At 50.1% G+C, this 11,696-nt stretch overlaps 1 protein-coding gene across 1 annotated transcript in view; it reads left to right on the forward strand.

Moving 5' to 3' along the window:
* zmiz1a (zinc finger, MIZ-type containing 1a) overlaps positions 1-11,696 on the forward strand; it is an 82,609-nt gene that overhangs the window by 65,644 nt on the left and 5,269 nt on the right. Inside the window, exons 7-22 of the mRNA XM_084709984.1 lie at positions 5,929-6,064; positions 6,986-7,100; positions 7,246-7,466; positions 7,743-7,944; positions 8,073-8,354; positions 8,484-8,663; positions 8,817-8,885; positions 9,308-9,476; positions 9,676-9,817; positions 9,993-10,071; positions 10,163-10,294; positions 10,434-10,539; positions 10,874-11,034; positions 11,347-11,414; positions 11,507-11,575; positions 11,692-11,696. The exon at positions 11,692-11,696 is cut by the window's right edge and continues 243 nt beyond it. Of these exons, the coding sequence (XP_084566110.1) occupies positions 5,929-6,064; positions 6,986-7,100; positions 7,246-7,466; positions 7,743-7,944; positions 8,073-8,354; positions 8,484-8,663; positions 8,817-8,885; positions 9,308-9,476; positions 9,676-9,817; positions 9,993-10,071; positions 10,163-10,294; positions 10,434-10,539; positions 10,874-11,034; positions 11,347-11,414; positions 11,507-11,575; positions 11,692-11,696 (2,136 nt within the window). The remainder of the gene's footprint in view (positions 1-5,928; positions 6,065-6,985; positions 7,101-7,245; positions 7,467-7,742; positions 7,945-8,072; positions 8,355-8,483; positions 8,664-8,816; positions 8,886-9,307; positions 9,477-9,675; positions 9,818-9,992; positions 10,072-10,162; positions 10,295-10,433; positions 10,540-10,873; positions 11,035-11,346; positions 11,415-11,506; positions 11,576-11,691) is intronic.

The following is an 11,696-nucleotide window of genomic DNA, read 5'->3' on the forward strand; positions in this document are numbered from 1 at the left end:
AAGGCTAAATGTAGGCTAGTGAAGGTTAAAGGTAGGCTAGGAAAGAAGGGTAAATGTAGGCAAGTAGAGTATGCTCAAGGTAAGCCAACAGAATAGGCTAGTCGGGTAGGAAAAAGGGTAGGCTAGTTTAGATAGTATAGATAAGGCTAAAGGTAGGTTAGTAGAGTATGCTAGTAGATAAGTCTGGAGGTAGGTTAGTAGAGTATGCTAGTAGATAAGTCTGGAGGTAGGTTCGAAGAGTATGATAGTAGGCTAATGGTACACTTGTCAAGAAAGCTTGTCGAGTAGGCAAAAGGTAGGCTAGTAGAGTATGATAATGGACTAATGGTATGCTTCTAGAGTATGCTAGTAGATTAGGCTAAAGGTAGGCTCATAGAGTATGCTTGTAGATAAGTCTGGAGGTAGACTAGTATAGTATGCTAGTAGAGAAGGCTAAAGGTAGGCTAGTAGAGTATGATAAGTCTGGATGTAGGCTAGTATAGTATCCTAGTAGAGAAGGCTAAATGTTGGCTTGTAGAGTATGATAGTAGAGAAGTCTGGAGGTAGGCTACTATAGTATGCTAGTAGAGGAGGCTAAAGGTAGGCTAGTATATAGTCATTTAGCGGACGCTCTTATCCAGAGCAACTTACAGTAAGTACACGGACATTCCCCCGAAGCAAGTAGGATGAAGTGCCTTGCCCAAGGACACAACGTCATTTTGCACAGCCGGGAATCGAACTGGCAACCTTCAGATTACTAGCCCGATTCCCTAACTGCTCAGCCCCTGACTCCCAGTAGAGTATGATAATGGTGTTATGGTATGCTTCTAGAGTATGCTATTAGATAAGGCTAATGGTAGGCTCGTATAGATGACTAAAGGGAGGCTTCGAGAGTAGGCCAAAGTGTCCATGAAGTGTAAACTTGTCATATTCATCATAACAAAGACAGTGCAGTTTGAAAGATGTGGAGCTGCATGATTTCCTGCCTCTCAACAGACTCTAACCGCCACAACCACTAACATCCTCAACCTGTGGCCACATCTAGCCAGCCTACCCATTCCTCTTGTATGCATATTCTCCAGCCAGCTCTCTCTGTCTCCCACACATTTTGTGTTATCGACATAGTTCTGTCAAATGTGGTCGCAGCAATGTTGTCAGACATGCCGTTTTAACTTGAAGATTTGTTCACCATGTCCCGCATCTCTCTGCCTTGTTCCTCTCGATGCTTCTTTACAGTGAGCAACCTCTTATGAATATGTATACATGGTTTTGATGATCTAGTATTTACGTCGAATGTTGCTTATATCAAGGGACATGTGTGCTCCCTAAATATGATCATGCTCACAAAGGTTGTAAGAACCCCCCCACCCCACCACCACCACCACCACCACCACCACCACCCCTTTCTCCCCTCCATGAATCTGCTACTGGTTATCTCAATATGGCTTTACAATATCACCTATTCTGAAAATGTATCTACAATGCTGTTCCTCAGTCCTTGAGAGGAACATGGTGTTAGCAGGCTTATGGGTTAGCGACGGTAAATACCAGTGGTGTGACAGTGGAGAAGACGTGGGTGATGTGCTCGCGCGTCACAGGCCTGTGAAAACGCCCCGGTGCATACGTGAAGGCCTTAAACCAAGGTCTGGCTGAACGAGGCACAGGTGTATATTCACTGTTCGTCTTGGGGGTTCCTCGTAGCGGCTCACCGTTTCGCGCCCGCTAAGCTTTCTGTCGTGTTTAACAGTCTTTCGTGATGTTCTCATGTTCTCAAAGATCGGCCGGTGTCAGAAGCTACGTCCAGTAGCGTTGGACACGCTTTCTCTCCGTGGATTTTGTGATGTCTGTTGAATGAGACCGTGTCTCATTGGACAAGAAGTGCCATTCGCTTAAAGGCTTTTGAGATATTCGATCCGTATTTCATCCACATCTCATCCCCATGGTTCAGGCACCGAACACAAAGGGGCTTACCAAAGGTCGTCTTTATTCAGTTCAAATAAATAAAGTAGAGAAGAAAAACAACACATTTAGAGATGGGGTGCTTGGAAGTGCACTGCACACGACGGGTACATGAAATAGACCTTGTGCTGTTGTCCTGCGTTTGTTTCTCTTTCCCGACTGTCTGCTGCCTCTTGCCACAGTCCAACCACAGTGGACGGGACGCCAAAACGGCTTCTCTAACCCTGCTTCTGTTGCTGCATTTGTTGTGGTGCTCATGCTTACCTCTATTAACCCCGCGCCCGAGTAAAATGTGTAATTTGAACCCCCACAGAAACCAGCACCTGCAGGAGATGTCAGACTGACTCAGGTAGCTACTTTCCCTTCTGTGCTTCGGCATCCTCCAGCTTGTGACCACATCCTGGGGGTACCCTCCCCCCCCCCCCCCCCCCCTCCATCCCCACCCGCCCTCCAACCACGGTCCGCCCTCCACTCCTCCTCTGGTCTCCTCCGTCACCGTCCATCGGTGCTGCACTGTCTGAAGTTTGGGGGGGGGTTTTATTTGTTTGCAACCCAAAAATGAAATAACAGTCGGTGCGGTGGTTTTGCCGTAGACAAAAGTCGCTGCATTTGTTTTAATAAACATCGCTGGTTTTCCACGCGGTGCAGCTTTGATTGAATCGAGACTGGAGTCATGGAGCGCTAACCTGATTGGATGTGCTCCTGGCTGAGCAGAGCAGAGGTTGGCTGAATGGAGTGGGAGGTCGGAGATATCATTGGCTGCTTAAATGGTTTCCATTACACTTTTGCAGAAGCATGGCTTTTTTTTCCCTCCATCCCCTTCCATATTTTTTCTTTTGCGTACATGTTATGCGCACACAGCCTACCGTCTAGAGCTTTTCAGACTTTGCCTCAAATTATTTTCAATCAAAACGTTTCTGCCCTTTCACACATTGTCTGAGAAGGCTTCTAATACAGTATTCACGCCCTGAGAGTGTATTGTACTGTACAGTTTCATAGTATTTCTGGTTTGTGTGTTTTATCCCACCTGGGCTGGAATGCATGCTTGGTGTGTCTGTTTCGAGCTTTCAGAGAGGAGAAGGCTCATGTTGTATCAGAGGCTAGCCAGCGTTTATGTTTTCATCTTCCTGTTTCCTGTGTGTTGAGTTACAGTATGTGGTCCTCAGTATATCATGTACAGTATTTTCTTTTCGATGTCGGCCGAAAACAATGTAATGTTTGAACTTTGAATCGTTTCCCCTTTTAACAATCCTGTGGCCTCTCACAAGTCAGGTGACCTCCCGGTAATTAGCATTGGGATTTCCGAGTAGACAAAGACTTGTATTCGCCCACGCATTAGTTAATAGACACTATAGCCTGTTGCCCCCGGTTACTCTCCAAGTTGGTTTCGGGCTAGTAATCAGAAGGTTCAGAAGGTTGCCGGATCGATTCCCCGCCGTGCCAAATGACGTTGTGTCCTTGGGCAAGGCATTTCACCCAACTTGCCTCGGGGGAATGTCCCTGTACTTACTGTAAGTCGCTCTGGATAAGAGCGTCTGCTAAATGTAATGATGAGCATCGGGCTATCCATATGTGTGGCTGATCAGAGGATACCTCTTCGAACCAAGGCCTTTCAAGGAAGGGGTTAGAGGGCTTCTAGAACAAATGAGTTAATGCCCGTCAGACTGGCAGCCCGTGCAGGCTTGGACCGTTGGCACACAGGGGTGGTGGTTGTGCATTTACCAGGGTCAGCGCAACATATGATGTTGGTTTGTGGCTGTGTTTGGTCATGTGGAAAGAGGCTGTTCCTTCTCCCTAGTGGGTTAAAAAGCTCCAAATGACAGATTGTGTGTGTGACTGCTAGGCAGTGCTGTAGACTTAGGAGTTTCTGTTGCACCGTGATTCAATCACGGTTATCCTTTGTGATTTGGTTTAACGGAGGGGAGTTGTAAGCAGTGAAAGGAAGGGGTATATAAGGTAGAAGATGTGTGAGAGAGTGAGAGGGACAGGTCATTAGAGAGAGAGAGTGAGAGCAGTAGCTGATGGTTGCTGTCCATAGCAACTGCTTCTGTTTGTTCTCCATTAGCAAGGTAAGCACTGCACCTTCATTAAAAGGGCGCTAATGAGCTTGCGTGGCATTGCAGGGGCGCTACGCGTGAAGGTAAGAAGAGAGAGAGACAGACAGAGACAGACAGAGACAGACAGAGACAGACAGAGACAGAGAGAGACAGACAGAGACAGAGACAGGGGGGGTGAGTGGATGGGGTTTGGGCGTTGTGGTGGTTTGCCACCTGCAGTGAATACTTTGCCTGTCAAGCTTTTTGACACTCAGAACCATGTAGTATGGAAAGGGGGAGAGGACATTTGACTGCCACCCCTTCTGTTATGAATGATGACATTGCTGGTGCGTGCTGGGTATTGCGGCTCACTGGTTTAGACGGGAGAAGCTACATGCACATCCCTCATTCTCTAGATACCCGCTGGTTGTATCATTGCTCAGTTAAATGGTGGGTTGTCACGATTGAGGAAGTCTGTTGAGGTGGTAATTTAGTGGGGACGTAACCTCTTGCTAATGGTAGGGTGGAGTAATTCCTCTCTTAACTAGGAGGGTTGGTGTCCCCTCCCTCCAAGGAAACCTGCAGGTTCCCAGCTTCTGCTAGCATTGAAATTGAACCCTCTTATAGTATAGCTACATAACTATTCTTCTTACAGCTATAACCATCATTTCCCCCATAATAGTTATTGCAAAGCACCAGTTATTATTATGCATCTGCACCGATTTTAAATGGCGCTGCAACTTGTTTGCAACGGCACAGATTTCAGCGAGTCAGATGCATGCTGTTAAATGAATTATGCATATCCGGGAATGTCGTGTGGTAGATTAGAGTGCAGGGGAAACATGCAGTGACACTGTTAGCAGGCAGCGGCATGTCTGCGTTGAGACAGGGGAAGGAGGCGCTGTCGTCTTTGTTTTTGTACTGCTGCCGTGGAGCCCTTCTATGTCCTGCCCTTCCTGTCTGCCCTGCAAGGGTCTGAGAACACTGAACAGTCTGATCAGTCATTACTGACACATCGATCCTCCGAGGGGAGAAGGAGTCGGGAGAAGGAGAGGAGAGATGGGTGGAGGAGGGGCAAGAAGAAGAGGAAAGGAAGGGAGAAGGGGACAGGGGGGGGGGGGCAGGGGAAAAGGAGCAAGGGGAAGAGGGAAGAAGGGTGGAGGAGAGGAGGTTGTGGGGGGGGGAAGGGGGTGAACAAGAGGGGAGCGAACGTGAAAGGAGGAGGCGAGAGGAGATGGAGAGGAGAGGGGAAAAGGGGGTGGGAGGAGGGGAGAGGAAGAGAGGGAGATGAGAGGGCAGAGGCGAGAGGTGAGGAGGAGAGCGAGGGCGAGACGAGAGAAACTGCCCTCGCTCTTTCCCTGAGTCTCTTCTCTCAGTCTGTCCTTTAAAATACTGTAGTACTCCAGCCCTGAAGTACATCATCAGCATGATTCACCAGCCTCCTAGAGATTACATCTCTCCCCCCCTCCAGTCTCTCTCCCCTCTTCCCTCCTCTCTCTCTCTCTCTCTCTCTCTCCCTCGTCCCATCTCTCTCTCTCACTCTTAACTCCTCCTGTCAGATAGACTAGGAAGTCCTTGTTCTGTTGTTGGATCTGGGGAAATGTTGCAGTGCAGATAGATTGTGTGATTCATTCAGTCAGTGAAATCCATACAGACAGCAAGCCACCACCAGGCTGGCGTGGGCAGAGTTAGGCTTCCCTCCCAAGGCCGTAAGGTGAACTGCAGGCAGAAAGAGTCCTTGTCCACACAACTTGGGATTCTAAAGACTGAACAACTTTGCTGGACAAAAACATCCGACGAAATGCATCCGATTGGCAAATGTGCTCAATTTCAATCCCGTTTCATCAATTTGACATCTGACCGATGAAGAGTGACAGACTGCTGGTGGACTCCCAAGTCAGATTGCAAACTGACCCAGATATGTGTGTGTGTGTGTGTGTTGTGTTCCTTGCAGCCCTGCTGTCGTCGTGGTGTGAGGAGCTGGGCCGTCTTCTTCTGCTGCGTCACCAGAAGAACAGACAGAACGAACCGCAGGGCAAAGTCCCCATGCAGCCCAGCATGAACAGCATGAAACCAGGCCTCACACACAGGTCAGTGGTGTGTTTACTTGTAGCTGTGTGTGTGTGTGTGTGTGTGTGTGGTTGTAGCTGGGAGCTTGCATGTGTGTAGTAGTTGTATCTGTATGTGTATTTGCAGCCGTGTGTCTTGTGTATAGGTGTGTGTGTGTGTTTACCTCGCACTCCTTGACTGCGAGGCAGAATTGCTCCAACAGAGGCTGCTCCATTGGGAAGTCGAAACCCAACACACACACACTGTCTGGACTGAGAAGCAGTACACATACAGGGGAGTGGGAGGCAGCGAAATCCTGTTCTGTAAAACATTTCATGCTCTCTGTGACCCCAAACCAGTGCATTGGCAGGGTCTGCTGGAAGTACACTCCGCACCGAGCATCTTGGGATGAGTTGTTCCTCCAAAGTGGACATGCAGTGCCACAGATCACATTGTGTCCTTTCACACATTCCCATCGAGCAGCACACCTCAGGGCGAAAACATGGTCCGGTCCAAAGTCAGCAGTTACTTCTCACGTCCGAGCGCTCGTGGGGAGCTTGCACAGTGACTCCCACTGCAACCTACAGATTTGTTTTTGAAATGTAGCGCTTGAGTGACTTTCAAAATTCCACCAGCCTGGTCCGAGTCAAAGGTCCCACTCTAACCCCCAAAAGGTTCTCTCATTTCACAGTTTATCTTGGATATTTTATTCACACTCATTTTCACTTTTTTTGCTCTTTCCATTTCACGGTTGTTCATGGTTAGTCTGGCTTCTCATGTGTTTTGCAAAGCAAATGCCAAGCATGTCAAATACCCCAACTGTTTGGCAAAAGGCATAGAAAAATAAATGTATTTCCCAGTTTTGGGGCGGATTTCTCATTCCACTCCCTGTGCCAACTGAAACTCAGAGGTCTTTAGGGCCCAGGGGTCATGCTCTTGTTGTGTGTGTATCTCCTCCACAGCGATGGCTCCTTTCCCTACGACTCGGTTCCCTGGCAACAGAACACCAACCAGCCCCCTGGGTCGTTGTCCGTGGTCACGACGGTATGGGGTGTGACTAACACGTCACAGAGTCAGGTGAGACCCCAACGACACACGGTCTGGTTTAACCCCCCCCCCCCCCCCCCATCCAGTGGGTGTTAGTTCACAAGTCTGCGTTGACCGAACTCGACCAGAACCGCTCTCCTCATTGCTGTGTGCGTGTGTGCGATTGGATGTGCAGGTACTAGGCAACCCTATGGCAAACAGCAACAACCCAATGAACCCTGGAGCGAACCCCATGGGCTCGGGGATGTCGGGTGGTGGAGGGGGGCTCAGCTCCCCCCAGTTCAGCGGGCAGCAGCAGCAGCAGTTCCCCTCCAAGGGGGGCTCCAGTCAGGCCTACATGCAGCAGGGCATGTACGGCAGACCTGGCTACCCTGGAGGAGGGGGCTACAGCGGCAGGTAAGGGACTCTCTCTCTTGCTCTCTCTCTCTCTCGCTCTCTCTCTCTCTCTCTCTCGCTCTCTCTCTCTCTCGCTCTCTCTCTCTCTCTCTTGCTCTCTCTCTCTCGCTCTCTCTCTCTCTCTCCCACCACATGTGTTCTCTCTCTTATTTTCCAACTAGCCACAAGCCAACTCTCTCTCTCTCTCTCTCTCTCTACCCACACGCACGCACCCAAAGAATGTGTCAAATAGCGGAGGTTTTTACCTAACAGTCGTTGTGTATGTGTGGTCTGTAGTTACTCTGGGGGTCCCAACGCCCCTCCAGGAGGGATGGGTATGCCCCCCCACAGCCGCACCCCTGCTGACTTCACCCAACCAGCAGCGGCGGCCGCCGCTGCCGCCGTTGCCGCCGCCGCTGCCACGGCAACGGCCACGGCAACCGCCACCGTGGCAGCCTTGCAAGAGACCCAGAACAAAGACATGAACCAATATGGACAGGTAGGGATATACAGTACGTCATGCATGGTAGACATCTTTAACCCTCTATAGCAAAAGAAGATTTTCCACCTGTGTGGACAATAAAGTTGTCTATTCTAACCGTCTTTCCATCTCCTTTCCATCGGTAGATGTGTTCGTCGTTCCAGATGGGGCCAGCCCAGGCCTACAACAGCCAGTTTATGAACCAGCCGGGACCAAGAGGCCCCCCTGGGGGAATGAACCCAGCCAGCATGGGCTCTCCCATGAACAACCCCAACATGAGTGGGCCTCCCATGGGCATGAACCAAACTCGAGCCCCAGGCATGGGGCCTTTCGGCGGCCACGGGCAAAGGATGCCCCAGCAAGGCTATCCCAGCGGGCCCAGACAGGGCATACCTATGCAAGGCATGAAGAGGCCCTACCCTGGAGAGGTGAGTGGCTAGACTGGGATTATCCTACGAGGGTTCACCTGTCGTCGATGAGGAAGATGATAAAGGTACCATAAAGTTATCAGTTGTCCACATCACCAACGTCTTCTTCCGCTTGCTTCGGTCACACAGCCAAACTATGGGGGTCAGCAGTACGGGCCCAACGGTCAGTTCCCTCCGCAGCAAGGGCCTTACCCCTCATCCAACCCCCCCAGACCGATGTCCTCACCAAACTACCCCGGGCAGAGGATGCCAGGGCAGCAGGTCCAAGGGCAGTATGGTCCTGGCATGACCATGGGTCAATACTATAAGGTAACTCCTTACCATTCTAATACCAAACACTATAACCCTACTAAAAGACTGCATTTGGAACTTCAATTTGCAGTTTTCTACAATACAATACAATGTGAAGTGTCAGATTCTGGATGAATATTAGGCTCAGCCGTGTGTCTTTGTACTTTACAGCAGGAGCAGTTTAATGGCCAGAACACCAACTTCTCTGGTGCTGGATACTCCTACAACCAAGGCAATGGGGTAGGTGGTCTCTGTCTTACGTGATCTCTATTGATTGAATTGTTTCTTTAATACATTAAATGGCTAAGGGCTGCTTGTTGTAAGTTACTCTTATCTCAGTTGCAAAAACGTTGACCTCGAGCAACATAAACTGTACTGTCCACTCATTACTTCATTTAAGTATTCTCAAACTATAAAGAATATTTTTTTTTTGCACCTAGAAACCTTTTATTATTATTATTATTATAATGTTTTCCCCCAAAGCTGAACCACTGGTCCAGAGGGATTTCAATTCAGTGACCTGAACAATCATGCGGAGAAAGGCGCTTGGGGTTGTAAAAACATAAAAATAAACGAGAAAACGTGGCCATAGTCATCCGTGTCATCCGTTCAAATAAATCCCGTCAATATTGTTGTCCTTGTGCTTCCCTCCCTCTCTGCAGCCTCCCCGGCCTGGGACCTACCCCCACTCTCCCGTCCCGGGGAACCCTACACCACCCATGACCCCAGGAAGTGGCATCCCTCCATACCTGTCCCCCAACCAGGACGTCAAACCCCCGTTCCCTCCAGACATGAAACCAAATATGGCTGCACTCCCCCCTCCTCCACCCAGTGAGTACTTTATTTGTGACCGGTGGGGGGGGGGGGGGATCCGAAGGGTTGAAAAAAAACCCCAACAAGCCGATTTCCCCGGGCGCTGTTTCCTGTGCTGTGGACCGTTTCGGGGGTAAACAGTCAAAACGCTCTCGCCCCCCCCGCCCCACAGATGTGAAAAGGAAAGTTGACGTCCTCTCTTGCTCTCCGCTCCCAGCCAACCCGAACGAGGAGCTGCGACTGACCTTCCCGGTCCGCGACGGCGTGGTGTTGGAACCCTTTCGTCTGGAGCACAACCTGGCCGTCAGCAACCACGTCTTCCACCTGCGTCCGTCCGTTCACCAGACTCTCATGTGGAGGTGAGACGCACACACACACACATACACACGACACACGACACGCACTTCTGTGTGGAATGAGTCTGGTGTGAAAAGAAGGGTTGTAACTTTCGGAAAGAAGCCTCGCGTCTGTACTTGAAATGACTGGGTATGAAAGAGGGACGTGGGCATGAATGTCTTGATCTTTGACCTACAGGTCAGACTTGGAATTACAGTTCAAGTGTTACCACCATGAGGACAGGCAGATGAATACTAACTGGCCAGCCTCCGTCCAGGTCAGCACACACACACACACACACACACACACATACACACATTATCGGCAAATATTCATGGGCACACAAATAACTTCTTTTTTGTTCTTAGGTCAGCGTCAATGCCACGCCCCTAACCATTGAGAGAGGAGACAACAAGACTTCCCATAAACCCTTGCACCTGAAGCATGTCTGTCAACCTGGTAGAAACACCATCCAGATCACCGTCACTGCCTGCTGCTGCGTGAGTACTCACACACACACACACACACACACACACAGACTTCCTACACAGAAGGAACCTCAGTGAACACAAAGCAGCGGACTATGATTGGTACTTAACCTGTGTGTGTGTGCCTGTGTGTGCGTGTGTGTGCGCGCAGTCCCACCTGTTCGTGCTGCAACTGGTCCACAGGCCGTCCGTCCGGTCGGTCCTCCAGGGCCTGCTGAAGAAGAGGCTCCTGCCTGCGGAGCACTGCATCACCAAGAGTAGGTCCTCCCCATCCCCCTCATCCATCCCTCAACCACTCCCTCCCCATCCCCCGTTCCTCCTAACTCTAACTCTCTCTCCCTCCCTCTCTCCCTCCCTCCCTCTCTCACTCACTCACTCTCTCTCTCTCTCTCTCTCTCTCTCTCTCTCTCTCTCTCTCTCTCTCTCTCTCTCTCTCTCTCTCTCTCTCTCCCTCTCTTTCTCTCCCTCCCTCCTTCCCTCTCTCTCTTTCTCTCTCCCTCCCTCTCTCTCTCTCTCTCTCCCTCACTCACTCACTCACTCACTCACTCTCGCTCACTCTCTATTTCTCCCTCTCTCTCTCTCTCTTCCCAGTCAAGAGGAACTTCAGCAGTGTCGTGGCCTCGTCGGGGAACACCACTCTGAACGGGGAGGACGGCGTGGAGCAGACCGCCATCAAAGTCTCGCTCAAGTGTCCAATCACCTTCAGACGCATCCAGTTGCCGGCCAGAGGCCACGACTGTAAACACGTCCAGGTACTGTGCAGCAGCTCGACTTCCCACACACCTCAAATTAAGAAGGAGAGTCATTTATTTGAAATACTCTCATCGCCGAATGTCCCAGTTGTCAGTTAAAATGCCTTTGACGTAAACCAGTTTGGTTTCATATGTACCAAGTGCCATTGGACTCTGAGGTGGAATCGTTCGAATCTGTTACGTGGCGATTTTGACACACGCTCAAAATATGTTCACCTTGCGAGTTCTTTTTGTTATTATTTCTTAAGGCTGTGTCAGCGCTCACCCCTGGTGGATGCTAATCCTGTCTAACACGCCTGTTATGTTCTCCAGTGCTTCGACCTGGAGTCCTACCTGCAGCTTAACTGTGAGAGGGGGACCTGGCGGTGTCCTGTATGCAAGTAAGACCAAAACATGTTTGAATCTGATTCTCTTCTTCTTTTGAACTGTCCTAGTTGGTAAAATGTTCTCTTCTCTCCCGTCTGTCCTGCAGTAAAACGGCGTTGTTAGAGGGGCTGGAGGTGGACCAGTACATGTGGGGCATCCTCAACGCAATCCAGAAGTACGTTTCTATGCTAAACCCTCAGTAAGCCCGTTAGTACTCGCCAATCCTACGACTTGCTGCTCCGCGGAGTCCAAAACGCCTCTGAACCCACTTCCTTCCTGTTCCTCTCACAGCTCGG

Source organism: Hypomesus nipponensis, chromosome 11, assembly GCF_054491055.1.
Source record: "Hypomesus nipponensis isolate SF chromosome 11, ASM5449105v1, whole genome shotgun sequence".
Lineage (NCBI taxonomy): Eukaryota > Metazoa > Chordata > Actinopteri > Osmeriformes > Osmeridae > Hypomesus > Hypomesus nipponensis.